Source organism: Notolepis coatsorum (assembly GCF_963971535.1).
Source record: "Notolepis coatsorum genome assembly, chromosome: 4".
Lineage (NCBI taxonomy): Eukaryota > Metazoa > Chordata > Actinopteri > Aulopiformes > Paralepididae > Notolepis > Notolepis coatsorum.
Window position 1 is genome coordinate 14,484,637 of NC_140168.1, and position 19,320 is coordinate 14,503,956.

General features: G+C 43.8%; 1 protein-coding gene across 1 annotated transcript in view; it reads right to left on the reverse strand.

Annotated features, from left to right (window-relative positions):
- Positions 1–652: 652 nt before the first annotated feature.
- The window catches only part of LOC311226279 (cytoplasmic dynein 1 intermediate chain 2-like), a 42,593-nt gene continuing 23,925 nt past the window's right edge, over positions 653–19,320 (reverse strand). Inside the window, exons 7-16 of the mRNA XM_084311682.1 lie at positions 16,567–16,729; positions 14,284–14,383; positions 12,466–12,591; positions 9,997–10,143; positions 9,571–9,684; positions 8,585–8,718; positions 7,154–7,298; positions 5,776–5,916; positions 3,396–3,521; positions 653–1,658 (exon numbers count right to left, since the gene is read on the reverse strand). Of these exons, the coding sequence (XP_084167808.1) occupies positions 1,545–1,658; positions 3,396–3,521; positions 5,776–5,916; positions 7,154–7,298; positions 8,585–8,718; positions 9,571–9,684; positions 9,997–10,143; positions 12,466–12,591; positions 14,284–14,383; positions 16,567–16,729 (1,310 nt within the window). The 3' untranslated portion in view covers positions 653–1,544. The remainder of the gene's footprint in view (positions 1,659–3,395; positions 3,522–5,775; positions 5,917–7,153; positions 7,299–8,584; positions 8,719–9,570; positions 9,685–9,996; positions 10,144–12,465; positions 12,592–14,283; positions 14,384–16,566; positions 16,730–19,320) is intronic.

Below are 19,320 nucleotides of genomic sequence, written 5' to 3' on the forward strand. Positions count from 1 at the left end.
TTAATCGTAAAATAATTACGTATGATTTTATTTCAACCAAAAATGCTTAAAGGGGAACTCCACTTTTTTTGGAAATTAGCTTATTTAACATCTTCCCTGGAGTTAGACAAGAAGATGCATACCTTTTTTGTCTCTGTGCGTGCATTTTAGCTTTGGGAATAGACGCTCCGTTAGCATAGCTTAGCTTCATCACTGGAAGTGAGGCAGGACAGTAGCCTTACAGTGCCTTACAGTGTATTGCAAGGTCTGACATTGACCAAACTTGATATGCATGACCTTGGTGGGCTCTAGGTCAACTCCTGAAAAGGGGGTCAATGTCAGACCTTGCAATCAAAAGTTAGGGGGCGCACTGAAATTATGGCAAGGGTTATTAGCCCCCTAACTTTTGATTGCAAAGTCTGACATTGACCCCCTTTTCAGGAGTTGACCTAGAGCCCACCAAGGTCATGCATATCAAGTTTGGTCAATGTCAGACCTTGCAATACACTGTAAGGCACTGTAAGGCTACTGTCCTGCCTCACTTCCAGTGATGAAGCTAAGCTATGCTAACGGAGCGTCTATTCCCAAAGCTAAAATGCACGCACAGAGACAAAAAAGGTATGCATCTTCTTGTCTAACTCCAGGGAAGATGTTAAATAAGCTAATTTCCAAAAAAAGTGGAGTTCCCCTTTAAACAATAATATGTTAGTGATAGAAGGGAACTCATTTTGTGCAAAAATGGAAAGCTTGCCAATGTTCATGAGGCAGAATTATTACAATAGCCGATGATACATTTTCCCAATGATGAATCCCTATACGGGTGGAGCGCGCAGGAAACTAAAGTGACGTCAGACTACACCTCCCTATTAGCCTCTCAAAAAATGGTATTCAAATTCTACTGAGGCTGAAGGGGATATTATAGTGTTAGTGTATCATCCCTGCCGTCATCCACACACACACACACACACAGTGTATAACACAACCGTGTGTAACAAACAACGTGTCAGGAAAATATTAATAATACATGTAAAAACACTCGAATGGTAATAAAAAAGGTGCAAGTACAAAGGTTTGCATATCTAGAAAAGAGATTGAGGTGGTTTGTGACATTTTGGACAGAAGCACCATCTGTCGTTCTGGAGCCCTGAGGATGACGACATAGAGCTAGAATAATAGAACGGACAGCCGCGCAAAAAAAACCCATAGGGCCCCATTATTAGTTGGATCATTCTGCAATAATTCTCCCGTTTGAACTGTTAAGAAATGCTCCATTATAAAAGTTATTACAGTATAATTGCGGTGCGGCGTAACGCATGCCTTGGTTTAACAAACTTGATGAAACATTGAAAAAAATAAAACACTTAAAACACATCACAACAAACCACATCTAAAACCGGCTTTAGGGAAAGCTGTCCATTCAAGCCATTCTATCTCTATGCACCTCTTCAGACCTCAGACCTGTTAGTGTTCCGGAGGGGAGGGGGGGGGGGGGGGGGGGGTGGAGCTAGGAGCTGGAAGCCAGAGGAAGGACAGCTCCTTCTGCAGTGCTGCGTTTGTAGCGACGACTATGCGATCAGGCGCTGCGCGGCCAGCTCCTCCCCTTCATCCCGGTTCTCGTTGATCTCCGCCAGCGTCCGGACGAAGCGCGTCCACTCGTCCGCCTTGGGGACGCAGATTTGCTACAGAACAATAAAACACAACGTGATAAGCAGGGGTGTAAAGTACTTGGTTACAATACTTACAATACTTAAGTACTGTTTTTTGGGGATTTGTACTTTACTATTATTAGTATTATTAGGTTTGTATACTTGTGCTTTTACTCAATTACATTTCAGAGGGAAAAAAACATACTTTTTACTCCTTACATTTAAAATGCAGACCTACAAAGTACAAATCTCGCAGGTCCAACAATTATAATTAGTATATTTGTTTCTCTGGCCAAACTATAATAGGCTGAAGCACGTGCTTATTTTTGCCTATCCTTCAATCCACAATTCTTAAAAACTAAATGTACTTTAATATAAGAGAGAAAAACTTAAAATATGGTGCAAGATATACATTCCTTTTTCTTCTTTTTTTTTTAAATAAAAAACTAAAACAAATGTTTGTTTTACTCAACTGTACTGCTGAATTATTTTATCCTTCAGGGCCTTTTTAAATCTCCCCTGAGAAGTACACAACTTCAACCCGTCACTAAGACTATTCCACAATTTAACTCCCAAGATTGAAACACATCTAGCTTTTACATTAGTTCTTACCTTTTTACATGTTTTAAGAATACACAACCCTCTTAAATTATACTTTCCTTCTCTTGGTTGAAAGAGACATTGGGCCTCATTCAACAATACTCTCATTATTTTTCTTATATTCTTGCTTACCTGTCTGTTAAGAGAACAATAAGAAAAGCCACTACCACATTCATCAAGCCGGATATGTGCAGCCAGCATCGAACTGTTCTAACAGCAATATATAATCCATTTCAGAAGAAGAACGCACGCAATAAGTTATAATAATAATAATAATAATTATTATTATTATTGAAAAGTTCTGGGTTTTGGTATTTGGGGGCAATTGACCAATGGTTTGCTTTCAACCCATAAACTCCTTCCTCTCACCTTTTTATATATATATTTTTATTGTATCTACTAAAACTATTGTATTGTATTGTTTGTTTTGTAAAGTGTCTTTGAGCATTAGGAAAAGCGCTATATAAATCTGATGTATTATTATTATTAGGAATGGTAGGCTTTTTTTATGTTTCTCATCTGGGTAAGAGTTTCTTATCTGGGTAAGAGTACTCCCGACCACTCTTAGAATTTGGTCTTGCCCGAGAGAAAAGCAACAATAAGAAAACATTGCTGAATCCCAGGTAAGAACAAAATAAGAGGAAATGCTAGTTAAGAACGAAATCTGTTCTTATATCGCTTCATGAATGAGGCCCATTGACTACAAACTGGTAGGTTCTTACTCTTAGCACGCAAAATGATCTCCAAGGTTTTTATGTACACCATATCTACACATTTTTATGTGCAGGACTTTATGAATAATGGATTTGTCGATTCAAGGTAACCTAGCTTTGTTTATTATTCTAATAGCTCTTTTCTGTAGTTTAGAATCGGGACATTTAAAAAGGTGCAGTCAGTAATTTCGATCATTCGGAATGAGGACCCATTTAATGTGGGCTGTAGTAAAAGTGATGACTCGACTGTTAAATTAGGTGCTTATTGCATGTAATAATTGTACATGGTCGATTCGACACAGTCCTCATTCAATGCCGTATCAAGGTGCACTTGATTTGTTGCACCCTGGCAGTCGGAGGGAGGGAGTGGGGCAAGGGGTGATGATGCAAGCCATACAGAGGAGTGAATGCTGTGAACTAGTATCATGAAGGGTCATGTGACATCATCATCGCTCACCTCTCCGACGTCATAGACCTGCACCTGTCCCTCTGAATCTCCAGTAGCGATCTCCCTGCCGGAGTGAGCCCACCTCACACGGTTCAGCGCTGGGGCCCCCTCCACACACACACTGGCTGTGGGTACCTAGTAACACACACACACACTGGCTGTAGGTACCTAGTAACACACACACACACACACACTGGCTGTAGGTACCTAGTAACACAAACACACACTGGCTGTAGGTACCTAGTAACACACACACACACTGGCTGTAGGTACCTAGTAACACACACACACACACTGGCTGTAGGTACCTAGTAACACACACACACACACACTGGCTGTAGGTACCTAGTAACACACACACACACACACACACTGGCTGTAGGTACCTAGTAACACACACACACACACACTGGCTGTAGGTACCTAGTAACACACACACACTGGCTGTAGGTACCTAGTAACACACACACACACACTGGCTGTAGGTACCTAGTAACACACACACACACTGGCTGTAGGTACCTAGTAACACACACACACTGGCTGTGGGTACCTAGTAACACACACACACACACTGGCTGTAGGTACCTAGTAACACACACACACACTGGCTGTAGGTACCTAGTAACACACACACACACTGGCTGTAGGTACCTAGTAACACACACACACACACACACTGGCTGTAGGTACCTAGTAACACACACACACACTGGCTGTAGGTACCTAGTAACACACACACACACACACACTGGCTGTAGGTACCTAGTAACACACACACACACTGGCTGTAGGTACCTAGTAACACACACACACACTGGCTGTGGGTACCTAGTAACACACACACACTGGCTGTAGGTACCTAGTAACACACACACACACACACACTGGCTGTAGGTACCTAGTAACACACACACACACACACTGGCTGTAGGTACCTAGTAACACACACACACACACACTGGCTGTGGGTACCTAGTAACAAACACACACTGGCTGTAGGCAGGGGTGTAGCTCCAGATTCTGGGCCCCATGAAAGAATGTATTTGTAGGCCCCCAGTGAAAGCGTGCGCGCGGAGATTTTTTTGGCAATTTTTTTATTGATGAAAACGCATAATATGGTTTTTACCTATACATTCGGATCAGCAGTTCAGCACCTGCACTGTTGGTGGGTGAGCCTAGTAAAGGATGTCGCATTGCGTTCATCTTCAATGAATGGACCAATGCAATAGTCTACCAAAGCCCCCCCTCTCTCTCTATATATCTCTCACACACACACACACACACACACACACACACACACTTCAGAAACAAACATAGTATCAATGAGAGCATCAATAATACAACTGAGTGATGTCTAGTAAATTCTTTTCTTTTTTTTGTGCTGGGCCCTTGGAATCATCCTAAGCTACCCCCCCCCCCCCCCCCCCCCCAGCTACGCCCCTGGCTGTAGGTACCTAGTAACACACACACACTGGCTGTGGGTACCTAGTAACAAACACACACTGGCTGTAGGTACCTAGTAACAAACACACACTGGCTGTAGGTACCTAGTAACACACACACACACCCGTTAACCAAACTACTGAATGATGAGTCTTAAAGAAAGTGAACATCTTTGTAAAAAAAAAAAAAAAACATGAAAGCTTATGCAATGAAAATGTGTTCTTTTAATGAAGATTCTGTTGAGCCAGATGTAAATTAGATGTGAGATGTGTCTTTGTTTACATGTGTATATGTTTGTGAGCCTGTGTGTGTAGTACCTCTGTCTTTGTTTATGTGTGTATAGGTGAGCCTGTGTGTGTAGTACCTCTGTCTTTGTTTATATGTTTAAGTGTGAGTGTAGTACCTCTGTGTATATGTTTAGGTGTGTGTGTGGTACCTCTGTGTCTTTGTGTTTATGTGTGTGTCTCTCTCTCTGTGTGTGTAGTACCTCTGTGTAGATGTCTTTGTTTATGTGTGTATATGTTTGTGTGTGAATGTGTGTAGTACCTCTGTGTTTATGTGTGTGTAGTACCTCTGTTTATGTTTTATATGTGTCATACCTCTGTGTTTATGTGTTTCTTTACAGTAGTGTAGTACCTCTGTGTTTATGTGTGTAGTACCTCTGTGTTTATGTGTGTAGTACCTCTGTGTTTATGTGTTTCTTTACAGTAGTGTAGTACCTCTGTGTTTATGTGTGTAGTACCTCTGTGTTTATGTGTGTAGTACCTCTGTGTTTATGTGTGTAGTACCTCTGTGTTGTTTATGTGTGTAGTACCTCTGTGTTTATGTGTGTAGTACCTCTGTGTTTATGTGTTTCTTTACAGTAGTGTAGTACCTCTGTGTTTATGTGTGTAGTACCTCTGTGTTTATGTGTGTAGTACCTCTGTGTTTATGTGTGTAGTACCTCTGTGTCTGTGTTGAGGTTCCACAGATCCAGGTGACCCGCCAGGTCCACGCAGGCGAACAGAGCAGGGTGTGTAGGAGACCACATCACGTCATACACGTAGTCACAGCTGACCTCAAATGAGTACAGGGGGCGGGTACTCTGGAGAGAGACAGAGAGACAGATTGATTGATTGATTGATTGAATTGAACACTTTATTAACAGGTTGCAGAATGGGTGCAATACAGTACAGCTCAATACACACAATTAAGGGGATGCAGACCAGAGAAAGACTTTCGTCTTGTTTACATCAGGGTCCCCCATTTTCAATTCATCATAACATACATGACATACAGGTAGACAGTACTGCTACATCTATACATTTCGACATACCAGATCTACAAATATACAGTACTGTTTGTGAGTACAAAAAGAGTCTAAAAAGAGAGTATATACATTCGAGGGGGAAGAAACTGTACATTGGAGGGGGTTGGGTAGGTGGGGTGGGGGGGAACTGTACATTAAAGGGGGTTGGGGGGTTTGGACATTTACAGGGGCCAGTTTCGAATTGCAGCCTCCTGTAGGTGTTCTTTGAGAGTGTTTTTGAAAGTGGGTAGTGATTCACATTCCTTTACAGCTGTGGGTAGGGCGTTCCACATTGTTGTGGCATAATTGCGAAACGTGTTTAGTCCCTTGTTTGAGCCGAATCTGGGTTGAACATGATTTGTGGAGCTCCCTCTGGTGTTGTGATCGTGGTATTCACTGACCTTTGGGAAGTATTTTGACATGTACATGGGTACCTGAGTGGTGTAGTGTATCTTGTATCGTGTAGAGAGAGAGAGGTGTCAAACAAACAAACACCTGACCATTCAAATCTTTAGGGACCATCAAAGGTGTGCGTGTATGTGTGCGTGTTCAAGTTCAAGTTTCAAGTTTCTTTAATAGTTGTCATACAGAAGTACAGAATACTTTTATACAAAATGCTTCTTTCTGTTACGCTCCAGAGACTGTGCTAGACAAGATAAGTATGAAATAAAATAGTATAGCATGTAATAATAGAAGAAAAAATAGAAGTCACGTACGTAGACACAGTGTTCAGTATATACATATGTTCAATGCAGAATAGAAGTAACTGAGTTACCATACAATATACTATATAGTGCAAAGCAGAACTGGGATGAGGTACAATTTAGGTACAATTTACAGTAAGGTGTACTGAGGTATGGGTTGTAGTGCAAATCCTTTATCAATAAATATAAAGTGTTTTGGTGTTCTAAAGTGTGGAGAGTGGGTGCTGTGTGTGTGTGTGTGTGTGTGTGTGTGTGTGTGTGTGTGTGTGTGTGTGTGTGTGTGTGTGTGTGTGTGTGTGTGTGTGTGTGTGTGTGTGTGTGTGTGTCACCTTGGTGCTCCACAGCTTGACGGTCCAGTCGAAGGAGGAGGAGATGAACAGGTGAGAGAAGTCGACGGCTCCTCCAGCGCTGTGGCAGCTCAGCCCCGTCACGGGGCCGTGGTGGCCCTCGAACACCTCCGTGATGCCCGCCTTACTGTGGGGCACACACACACACACACACGCACACGCACACGCACACACACACACGGACACACACACACACACACACACACAATGATTGATTGACTCATCTTACTTTATTGTTAAACAACCAGTATTATGAGACAAGGATATACACTAGGGATGCTCGATATTGGCTTTTTTACCGATATCCGATATACCGATATTGTCCAACTCTTAATTTCCGATATCAACCGATACCGATATATGCAGGGTTTCTCTCGCTACACACACTGACACACCTATACATATACACACATAAACAAAGACACAGAGGTGCTACACACACACTGACACACCTATTACACACACACTGACACACCTATACATATACACACATAAACAAAGACACAGAGGTGCTACACACACACTGACACACCTATTACACACACACTGACACACCTATACATATACACACATAAACAAAGACACAGATGTGCTACACACACACTGACACACCTATACATATACACACATAAACAAAGACACAGAGGTGCTACACACACTGACACACCTATACATATACACACATAAACAAAGACACAGAGGTGCTACACACACAGACACACCTATACATATACACACATAAACAAAGACACAGAGGTGCTACAGACACAGACACACCTATACATATACACACATAAACAAAGACACAGAGGTGCTACAGACACACCTAAACATATACACACATAAACAAACATACACACACACTTCCCAATAGGTGTCATGGACTACAAATCCCCCCATCTTTTAATTTTGAAACTACAATGTGGACTAGACTGAACACAACACGTCGCCCACCTTGACTCGATACTGATGTTTAGCTTATCTTGCTATCCTTGTGAGGACTTTAACCCTTTCACTACCACACTACCAAATGGTTAACCCTTTCACTACCACACTACCAAATGGTTAACCCTTTCACTACCACACTACCAAATGGTTAACCCTTTCACTACCAAATGGTTAACCCTTTCAGTACCACACTACATACGGTTAACCCTTTCACTACCACACTACCAAATGGTTAACCCTTTCACAACTACAGAAGGTTAACCCTTTCACAACCACACCACAGAAGGTTAACCCTTTCACTGCAACAATACAGAAGGTTAACCCTTTCACTGCCACACGACAAATGGTTAACCCTTTCACAACCACACTACACCACTAGTGTGGTAGTGAAAGGTTAACCTTCTGTAGTGTGGTAGTGAAAGGGTTAATAAGAGCACACACACACACACACACTCGTGGACATACCTCCCATGGCGGCAGGCGGTGTAGACGGAGCCGTCTTCGCTCCCCACCACAAAGTTGTTGACGTCTCCCAGGGGGAAGGCCATGGAGGTGACCGCTACCGACTTACTCTGCTTAAACACCAGCTCCAGACTGTCCTGCAGGGACAACAACACGGAACATGTATGTATGACGTATGTATGACGTACTGTATATCATGCCAGTTAGGGTACCTTGTGTATACTGTTTACTCGTACTCATAGTATACGTTCAGGTTCAAATTCTTTATTGCCTATGTGTATCGTCACATATAATATAACCGATAGGGCATACAGACCCTCATCTGCACCTTTGTTTACACCGTTAATTTTTCTCATATTTTTATATTCAGAGTTGATTATAATTATTTACACAATATGTTACGTCATTGCTGTTTCCGGGCCGGTCCACCATCTTGAAAACGCAATGTATTTCCCCATTGCCCATTTCTAAATCGTCTCGTTTAAAACAAATAAAGCATTAACATTTGCATGGTGTACCTTTCTGTGTGTATTCATCCACAATCTATAGCTCAACATGAAAATATTCGCAATTAATTGTAAAAAAAAAAAAGCGCAGAATTTTATTTCAACCAAAAATGCTTAAACAATAATGTTAGTGATAGAAGGGAACTTGTTTTGTGCAAAAATGGAAAGCTTTTCAATGTTCATGAGGCAGAATTGTTACAATAGCCGATAATCCATAGATTTTATCACAAAAGAATTGCCGATAATCCATTTTCCATTTATCCATGATAAATCCCTATACGGGTGGACCTCGCGGGCGGTCCAAAGTGACGTCAGACTACACCTCCCTATACACTGCTAGCATACAGCACACTGGTGAAGGAAACAGTGTACCTGTGGCTGGGAGAGAGCATGTATTAGTATCTGATCTGTGGTCAGTTTAGTGTACCTGTGGCTGGGAGGAGAGCATGTATTAGTATCTGATCTGTGGTCAGTTTACTGTACCTGCGGCTGGGAGAGCATGTCCAGGCTCCAGGAGCACATCTTGCCGTCGGTAGAGATGCTGATCAGGTTGTGGGCGTTCTGGGATCCCACCACGTTCACACAGTACACTGGGTGCTGCAGGCAAAACACAACACAGTCAGCTCGACAGACAGACAGTCAGACAGTCAGTCAGAAGGACTAAACAGAGTCACTTCAGCATGGAACTTGTGTGTGAATGTGTGTTGTGTGTGTGTTACCACATGTTACCGTGTGTGTTACCGTGTGTGTTACCGTGTGTGTGTTACCGTGTGTGTTACCGTGTGTGTGTTACCGTGTGTTGTGCGTGTGTGTTACCGTGTGTGTGTTACCGTGTGTGTTGTGCGTGTGTGTTACCGTGTGTGTTGTGTGTGTGTGTGTGTTACCGTGTGTGTTGTGCGTGTGTGTTACCGTGTGTGCAGTGGCGGACAGCGGGGTTCTCTGCACGGGGGTGCGTTTGTTGCTCCTGTTGTCCCATAGGACGATCTGGCCGGAGTAGGTCCCGCCCACCACCAGGTTGGGGTGGAACTTGGCGAATCCCACCGACATCACCTCCGACTGACAGAAGAGGAGACGAATCACAACAAAGGACTGACTGACGTTGTGTAATTTAACTGAAACGTAAAACAAAGATTTTCTGTTTGTAGAGCTATAACTATATTCTATATTATAGCTATGGATACAATACTATGGCCCATTTGACATCACCTATCTATCGTTCAATATGTGAAAAAGAATAAATGTTCTCATCCATATGTTCCCGTGTTATACCGTGGTGAATATAAGTATAGTTATAGCGTGGTCTGGGGTAATTCCCGAAAGGCTGAGTAATAGCCTTATACGTCAATTCTACTATAAACGTTGCCGTTTCTTGCCTGTACACGCTACTATTCCCAAATAAAATCTATATCATAGGTATTATGTTTCATCATGAATGCATGAAAAGGGGGGGGGGGGTCGTTTTTTGATGCTTTGATCGTCACCAACGGCATACGTTTGGACTAACGTTACACACACACGTTGTGATCGAGGTGAAGACATGGTTGGATCAACGCAGGATTGATATCATATAGCCCTTACCTTCACTAGGATGTACCACAAAAAGAATATTCCAATTATCTGATCGCGAGTCCCAGTATTGGTGTCGATCGTGTCGCCAACATAATCCACCACACATCATGCATCGGGAGCATTTGACGCTTCTCAATCCAATCGTTATAACCGCTCCATTCGCCCGACAAAGAAAAGTGCGCCCGGTGACATTGGACCGTTGCACAGGCCAAGATACAAGGTTTCAAAGGGTGCTCGATACCGCCGTCTAGCTGGATGCGGCCGCTATTGCACTTTGGCGATCTCAGACTCATTCCCTATGGTAACACCGAGGTCCTCGGATGAATAATGAATGAAAATATCGAGGGAAAAAAAGGATGTGTATATATACATGGTTGCCGTTCAAAGGATGGCGCCCAATAACGTATATAAGCGTTGTTGGCGGGGAATGAGTTAAAAGAACAGGGCAACTTTGGGTGAAATTTGCTTATTTGCCGTCTTTACCAGAGAGAGAGAGAGAGAGAGAGAGAGAGAGAGAGAGAGAGAGAGAGAGAGAGAGACCCCCAGCTCACACAATGCCCACCAGCCCACACTTTGTACAATTTGTGTGTGAAATTTGCTTATTTGCCGTCTTTACCAGAGCCAGACAAGAGAGGTACCCTGCTCATCTCTGTGCGTGCAGAGAGAGAGAGAGAGAGAGAGGAGAGAGGAGAGAGAGACCCCCAGCTCACACAATGCCCACCAGCCCACACTTTATATTGATCTATTATTAAAGAGAGATTTGCACCACACTCATACCTCATTTGCACCCTACCCCAAGTTATGTACCTCTGCATCCTACCTCACTGGTACTCATTTTACTCTGTATTGTATATTGTATATATGTATATTATTGACTTTACCTACTTTTTTACTTCTTAATTTAATATTTTTTTTACTGTTTACTGTATGTAGCACACTCTCAGGGGCTCATAATAAAGAATCATTTCATTATAAAGTATTCTGTATTTTGTTCTGACAAAATAAAAAACAAACTTGAACTTGAAACTTGAGAGCTCAAAGACAACTGTAATCATAATTTATATCTCTGAGACGCGTCTCTGCGTCTACCGCTCATCCAGAGGGGGCGTCCCTCTCGGCTGGTGGGAGATATTTGGGGGCGTCAGGGCGTCCCTACCTGGCAGTGGAAGGTGTACTCAGGGGTCAGGGGTCAGGAGGGCGTCCCTACCTGGCAGTGGAAGGTGTACTCAGGGGTCAGGGGTCAGGAGGGCGTCCCTACCTGGCAGTGGAAGGTGTACTCAGGGGTCAGGGGTCAGGAGGGCGTCCCTACCTGGCAGTGGAAGGTGTACTCAGGGGTCAGGGGTCAGGAGGGCGTCCCTACCTGGCAGTGGAAGGTGTACTCAGGGGTCAGGGGTCAGGAGGGCATCCCTACCTGGCAGTGGAAGGTGTACTCAGGGGTCAGGGGTCAGGAGGGCGTCCCTACCTGGCAGTGGAAGGTGTACTCAGGGGTCAGGAAGGCGTCCCTACCTGGCAGTGGAAGGTGTACTCAGGGGTCAGGGGTCAGGAGGGCGTCCCTACCTGGCAGTGGAAGGTGTACTCAGGGGTCAGGGGTCAGGAGGGCGTCCCTACCTGGCAGTGGAAGGTGTACTCAGGGGTCAGGGGTCAGGAGGGCGTCCCTACCTGGCAGTGGAAGGTGTACTCAGGGGTCAGGGGTCAGGAGGGCGTCTCTACCTGGCAGTGGAAGGTGTACTCAGGGGTCAGGGGTCAGGGCGTCTCTACCTGGCAGTGGAAGGTGTACTCAGGGGTCAGGGGTCAGGAGGGCATCCCTACCTGGCAGTGGAAGGTGTACTCAGGCGTGTTCTTCTTGTACTTCATGTTCCAGATCAGAGCCACTCCGTCCGGCTCGTGGGCAGACTCCTCGTTGTTGTTGTAGGAGGCCACCAGCAGCTCTGGGTACTGAGACACACACACGTGTACACAGATACACACACATGTACACACCACACACCACACACACGTACACACACACACACACACACACACACACACACACACACACACACACACACACACACACACATGTACACACATGTACACACACACACACAGTATAGACTCTGGAGTCAAGATAGTAGCTGTGTCCTGAAAAGCAGTACCTACACAATCAGACAGAAGCTACTGAACCTACTAGGGATGGGGGGGGGAAATCGATGCAACAATAAATAGCGATATTTTGCATGACGATATTATATTGATACAGTGACGCCAAGTATCGATATTTAGAAAGAGTTAAATAAAAAGAAATAAGGACATTTTGCTTGACGATCCCATTTTACTGCAATAAAAATAAATGTAATGAGGTATATATATTTGTCACATAATGAGGTACAATGTACATTATTTCTACATGTATTTTTGTAATAACAATATACGTATGTATTTCTATTGCAGATGTTATGCAATATCGCTATATATTACTATATCGTGATACTGGCGATTCCCACCCCTAAAACCTACTACTCTCTCTTTTATGTTTTTACAACCTACTGTTAAGTAGGTTCACCCAGTAGGTCAAAGATCAGCTCCTACTGTGCAGTAGGGAGGTTCTGCTCGTGTTCCGCCCCGGGTCAGAAAAGAAGAATCACGTTGCATGTTGTTAGTGTCGACAACAGTAGCAAGATGCAGCGTCTTGGTTTGGGCGTTACATCATAATGTGATAGATGAACAGACAAAAAAACGTAAACAGTTCATCTACTAACAACTTGCAAAGCACATTGGCTGCACTGGGGTTTTAAATCTGCCGCCTCCATGATTGTTTTGGTTGTGGAGTTCAGTTTCACCTTTTCACTACCACACGACCAAAGGGTTAACCCTATCACAACCACACTACAGAAGGTTAACCTTTTCACTACCACACTACAGACGGTGGTAGTGAAAGGGTTAATACCGCACTGCATTTTGGGAGTAGAGTCTAAATGTAAATCTGCCGCTTCCATGATTGTTTTGGTTGTGGGAGTTCAGTTTCACCTTTTACTGTGTTAACCCTTTCACTACCACACTACCAAAGGGTTAAACCTTTCACTGCCACACGACAAAAGGGTTAACCCTATCACAACCACACTACAGAAGGTTAACCCTTTCACTACCACACTACAGACTGTTAACCGTCTGTAGCGTGGTAGTGAAAGGGTTAACCTCCCGTAGTGTGGTGGTGAAAGGGTTAATACCGCACTGCATTTTGGGAGTAAAGTATAAATCCACTTCCTGAAAGTAACCGTGCTGACTGAGCCTACTCAATAGAACCTGGAAGACGGTAGACATTTTAAGGGTACTGATTGAAGGGGTGCCCAGAAAAAAGCCTACTGCTACTCGACCACCATACAGTTGAGACGACTGAAAGACTCCATAATGGACCGTACTGCAGGGGTTTTCAGAGACGATCACAGGACTGTCACAAAGGAGTTCAGGAAAAGAGAGTCGTAAAGGAATCACAACACAAGACTCAACACAGGATTCAAATAAAAGTTAATTCATTCATCATTCTATTTAAATTGCATCACACAAGTTCCCAATCACACACAGGCATGCACACACACACACGCACACGCTCACACGCACACGCACACGCACACACACACTCACACATACCTGAAGGGACCAGTCCAGACAGGTGACCACTCTGTTCTTGGTCCAGCGCTCGTCAGAAAACTGTCTGTTAACAACCAGCTTAACACCTGCCTGCACATCACTGAGAGAGAGAGAGAGGAGAGAGAGAGAGAGAGAGAGAGAGAGAGAGAGAGAGAGAGAGAGAGAGAGAGAGAGAGAGAGAGAGATAGAGAGAGAGAGAGAGAGAGAGAGAGAGGGGGGGGGGGTTCACAGTCAGTGTGTGTGTGTGTGTGTGTGTGTGTGTGTGTGTGTGTGTGTGTGTGTGTGTGTGTGTGTGTGTGTGTGTGTGTGTGTGTGTGTGTGTGTGTGTGTGTGTGTGTGTGTGTGTGTGTGTGTGTGTGTGTGTGTGTGTGTGTGTGTGTGTGTGTCCTAAAGTGTGCAAACATCAACACCACGCAGCTTGAAACTCTGGCACTCGACAGATCAGCCTGGCAAGTCACTTGTGCCACTGCAGTTTCCCCAAATACACCAAACCAACCAAAAGACCGAAGATCTGAGAGGCGCACACAACACAACGACACCAGCGTGCGGCTGGCATCCCCCAGGTATCTGGCTTCCCTTGTGCCATCTGCAGACGGGTGTGTGGCTCAAGGATCGGACTCAACGCCCACGAGAAGTGGCACCAGCGGCAGCGTCGCTGAACCCCCCCAACCCCCCCATCTGTGGAGCAACACGATGGACAGCTAAGAGTGTGTGTGTGTGTTAGGGCTGAGCCCAAACGTTCGAACCTTCGTTCGTTACGTTGGTATTCGAATTCTAAATCAACATTCGAATTTTTTATTTTTAATAGGGCTGAGCCCAAACGTTCGAACCTTCGTTCGTTACGTTGGTATTCGAATTCTAAATCAACATTTGAATTTTTTTTTTTTTATTAAAAAAAATATATTAACACTTTAATCGCCGAAAACGCTGGAACTCGTCTTTCCCCGCCATGCTCATTCTGCCGAAGACGCCGTAACTCGTCTTTGATATCAATATTTCAAAAATCTGTGATCGAAATCATATTTCTCCTCCGGGGACCTGAGATATACTGCTGATCTCCTCTCAACTCTCTAACGGTTCAAGAGCGCCATCTGGTGGCCGATCGGCAGATCGCCCAAACAGCAAACCGGAAACAGGAAACTGGTGCTCATCCAAATTCGGTCCGACCACTCGCTATAGCTCCCGGGACTCCATCTTGACACACTGGATAATCGATCGCTCACCCTAACTCAATAAACAACATGATTTGGACGTATATACTATTATACAACCTGGAAATGGATCCGGTATTTCTCCATCCCATAATAGAAAAAATTCTGTTCCACGCTCATCCCCCAACGGCGCGAAGAAGCCACGGTGAGTTTCAGCGTTATTTTCTAATGTGTTACATATAAACTGCTCTGATGATCATATGACCCACACTAGGTGAATGATATAACGTTGCCCACGGAATTATAAACGACCCCCCGCCCATCCGGTCATCATCAGATGATACGTAGTAACTTCTAGAAGTACCTCCAGTTGAATTTTTTTATCTGGCACCGATCGCATTTGGGGCTATAAATCAAGTTCTGAAGAAAGCTGCAGAAAACGATAAAAACATACTTATACTTTAGACCATATTTTAGTATGAATATGTGAATGAAAAAGTATAACGTTGCTACACCCTGAACAATAGATATAGGACATTGAATGGGCCATAATAATGTCAATTTAGCAATACAATTAAAAAAGTTATAGCCCTGCAAAGAAGGGGAACTTCTCCATAGACAAATAGAGATGGCGAGGGATGGTAAATTATGAATTTAACCATGGCGATCAAAGTGTTAAAAAAGAAAATGTAATAAAAAATTCTATTCATTCTGTTAAAACCAATGTGGTTTTTCTTCACAGTTGCAGATAAACTAGATTAGGCTACACTAATATTATAGTATTAAAAGAAACTGATGAGTTATATTCATTAGAAAGTTGATTTAGTTGGGCTGGGGCTTCTCCATGGGCTGGGTCTGGGGCTGGAAAGTTGATTTAATAAAAAGAAAAATACTCATTTAATCAGATTAATCACTTTATTCAAATTGAGGATTTAGTTTGAGGATATTTAAAAAAAAAAATAATAATAATAATAATAATTCAACTTCATTTTTTGAAAAAAATATTTTTTGAATTAAAAACGAAGGTTCGGACGTTCGTTTAGAAAAACCCTGACGAAGTTCAAATCCCAAAAACAGGGTTCGGGGACAGCTCTAGTGTGTGTGTGTGTGTGTGTGTGTGTGTGTGTCCTACCTCTCCCTGTCCTCCAGGTCTCTGCCGCTGTAGTCGAAGCAGACGTCCACCCGCTCAGACAGCGCTCTCTCCACGATCCTGCTCCCCTGCTCGAAGAACGTCAGGAAGTCCTCGGAGTGGAGCAGCTGCAGCTTCTGCTCCTCCGTCAGCTCCGAGGGGGAGTCTGGAGAGAGAGAGACACACAGAGAGACACACACACACAATTCAAAGAGGAGGTAATAATAATGTTAATTATTAACAGCAACCACAAATAGGGAAGCAACGATAGACCACCGCAACACTTCCGGTATTCTGAAATCATGGCAGAGAGAGCGGGGGGAGAAAATGAATGAATGTGGATGAGAGCCTTGACATTAAGTGGTTGTAGCTACGGCTGTGGGGGCGCTGGAGACATGATCCAATAGACCTTTATACGCCTGAGTCTCCTGAACACGGAGAGACCAATCCCAAGTCGATCGGCACTTTCTCAGCCAAGCTATAGTCGCTTTCCCGCACCTACTCCCGAACTCTGCATGCGCAGATTGCCCACGGAGTCTATTATATATACTATTATATACTGCAGGTATAGTATACTGTAATGTGTACTGTAATGTGTACTATATGTATGTACTGTAATATGGAACTATATATATGTACTATGTATGTATGTAAATGTAAAAAAAAATAAAAAACGTAATAAGTCTTCAGGGGTAGGGCCCGACAAGCCTAGTGTTTCTCCTAGCCCTTAGACCTGTCTCAAACCCTGCCCCTTTTCTTGATCCTCCAATCACAGCTGTCGCTTACCTCTGACTTCCTCGTACAAACAAAGTTTGTACGAGGAAGTCAGAGGTAAGCGACAGCTGTGATTGGAGGATCAAGAAAAGAGGGCAGGGTTTTGAGACAGGTCCATTGGACAATGCTGCAATAGCAGCTGGTAAAACGTTGCCGATTTATGGAATGACCGTTGTTATGTGTCCAAAACCCGAAATAAAAAATTACTGGACTGAACTGAACTGAAGTCTAGGTTCATCAAGCTGTGCACACAGAGTTCGGGAGTAGGTGCGGGAAAGCGACTATAGCTCGGCTGAGAAAGGGCCGATCGACATGGGATTGGTCTCTCCGTGTTCAGGAGACTCAGGCGTATAAAGGTCTATTATTGGATCATGTCTCCAGCGCCCCCACAGCCCTACCTACAACCACTTAATGTCAAGGCTCTCATCCACATTCATTCATTTTCTCCCCCCGCTCTCTCCTCCATGAGCTCAATGTAACGCGGGACGTCACGATACCACAGTAACAAGCAGGCGATACCACAGGGTTGGTCACAATACAGCCATAATCACCATGTGCAGACTTTAACCCTTTCACTACCAGGCACACGACAAAGGGTTAACCCTTTCACTACCACACTACAGAAGGTTAACATCAGAACATCAGAACCTCAGAACATCAGAAAGGTTAACCTTCTGTAGTGTGGTAGTGAAAGGGTTAAGAATAGGGATGTCCGATATTATCGGCCTACCGATATTATCGGCCGATATCGGCATTAAAATGTGATATCCGAAAATATCGGTATCGGTTTTTAAAAAAAATTAAAGATTTAATTTTTTTTACATTTCTATAACCTTTATTTACCCAGGCAAGCAAGTAAGAACAAATTCGGATTTTATTTATTGTCAAAAGTATGCATAATGTTGTGTTAATTCCACAACAAGAGATATGTAATGTTAATTACCTGAAATTATTCCATTTTGGGGGGGGGGGGAAACCCTGCATATATCGGTATCGGTTGATATCGGTTGATATCGGTATCGGAAATTAAGAGTTGGACAATATCGGTATATCGGTATCTGTTGTGAAGGATCAGATTAAACCGAATATATATATTTATTTGTGGATATATATTTAATAGTATTTGTATATCGTTTGATATCCCTTGTATATTCCTTGTACATATACACTGAATATCCCTTTAGTCTACTAACAGCCCATAATAGTTTCATTCTACCATTGGACAAGAACCTGGCGCCAGCAGCCAAGCCCCTTGGTTCAAGTTCAATCGTGCCGACGAACATGTCGTTACAAGCCCGGTTCCGCGTAGGAATACGTCTGGCGAAATACGAATGGTACTATTTGTTTACAGCGCATATATATATGGCGCAAGTAAAGTAGAACTTTCTTTTAGTCCATTAGTCCTTTACCCTCCAACCTAGTAACAGACGTGAAGCCTCACCCACGACGCACGTGTGGTGCAGTATGGCCTACTTGGCCTCAGAATAGGCATTGAGACATCGTGTGGATTAATAGTTGAATTGTCATAGTTTGGCACTATACCGTCGAGTGGGACGTATTTCTATTAAGTTAATAATAGTCTATTATGTATGGTGCATCGTTCGGTTAGAGTTATAAAGTGAGCAGTACCCCCATCGTTCCTGGCGTTATCTAGAGTCTTATCCAGGCTGGGCAGACCACGTGTGGTGCTTGCATCCGAGGAGCTCTGGGCCAGGACGAGTGGACCTGTACATTGGATTACTTTACCCGGACGACAGCGAGCCCTCCACGGCTTGGATTATCTACGTGCTTTGGGTGCTTTGATTATGCCATGGATAACGGCCAACACTGCTGAGTGTTGGAACTACCCCCCCGAGAGGAGTCCAGGTGAGACGGCGCTCTACCCCGAGTGAGGTCGCCTCACGTCTCTTCGTTGTGGACCGGCAGCTACCGTCTACAAGAGGGCCCAGCTGTATTCATCTGCGGACCGAGGTTCTGTGGGCA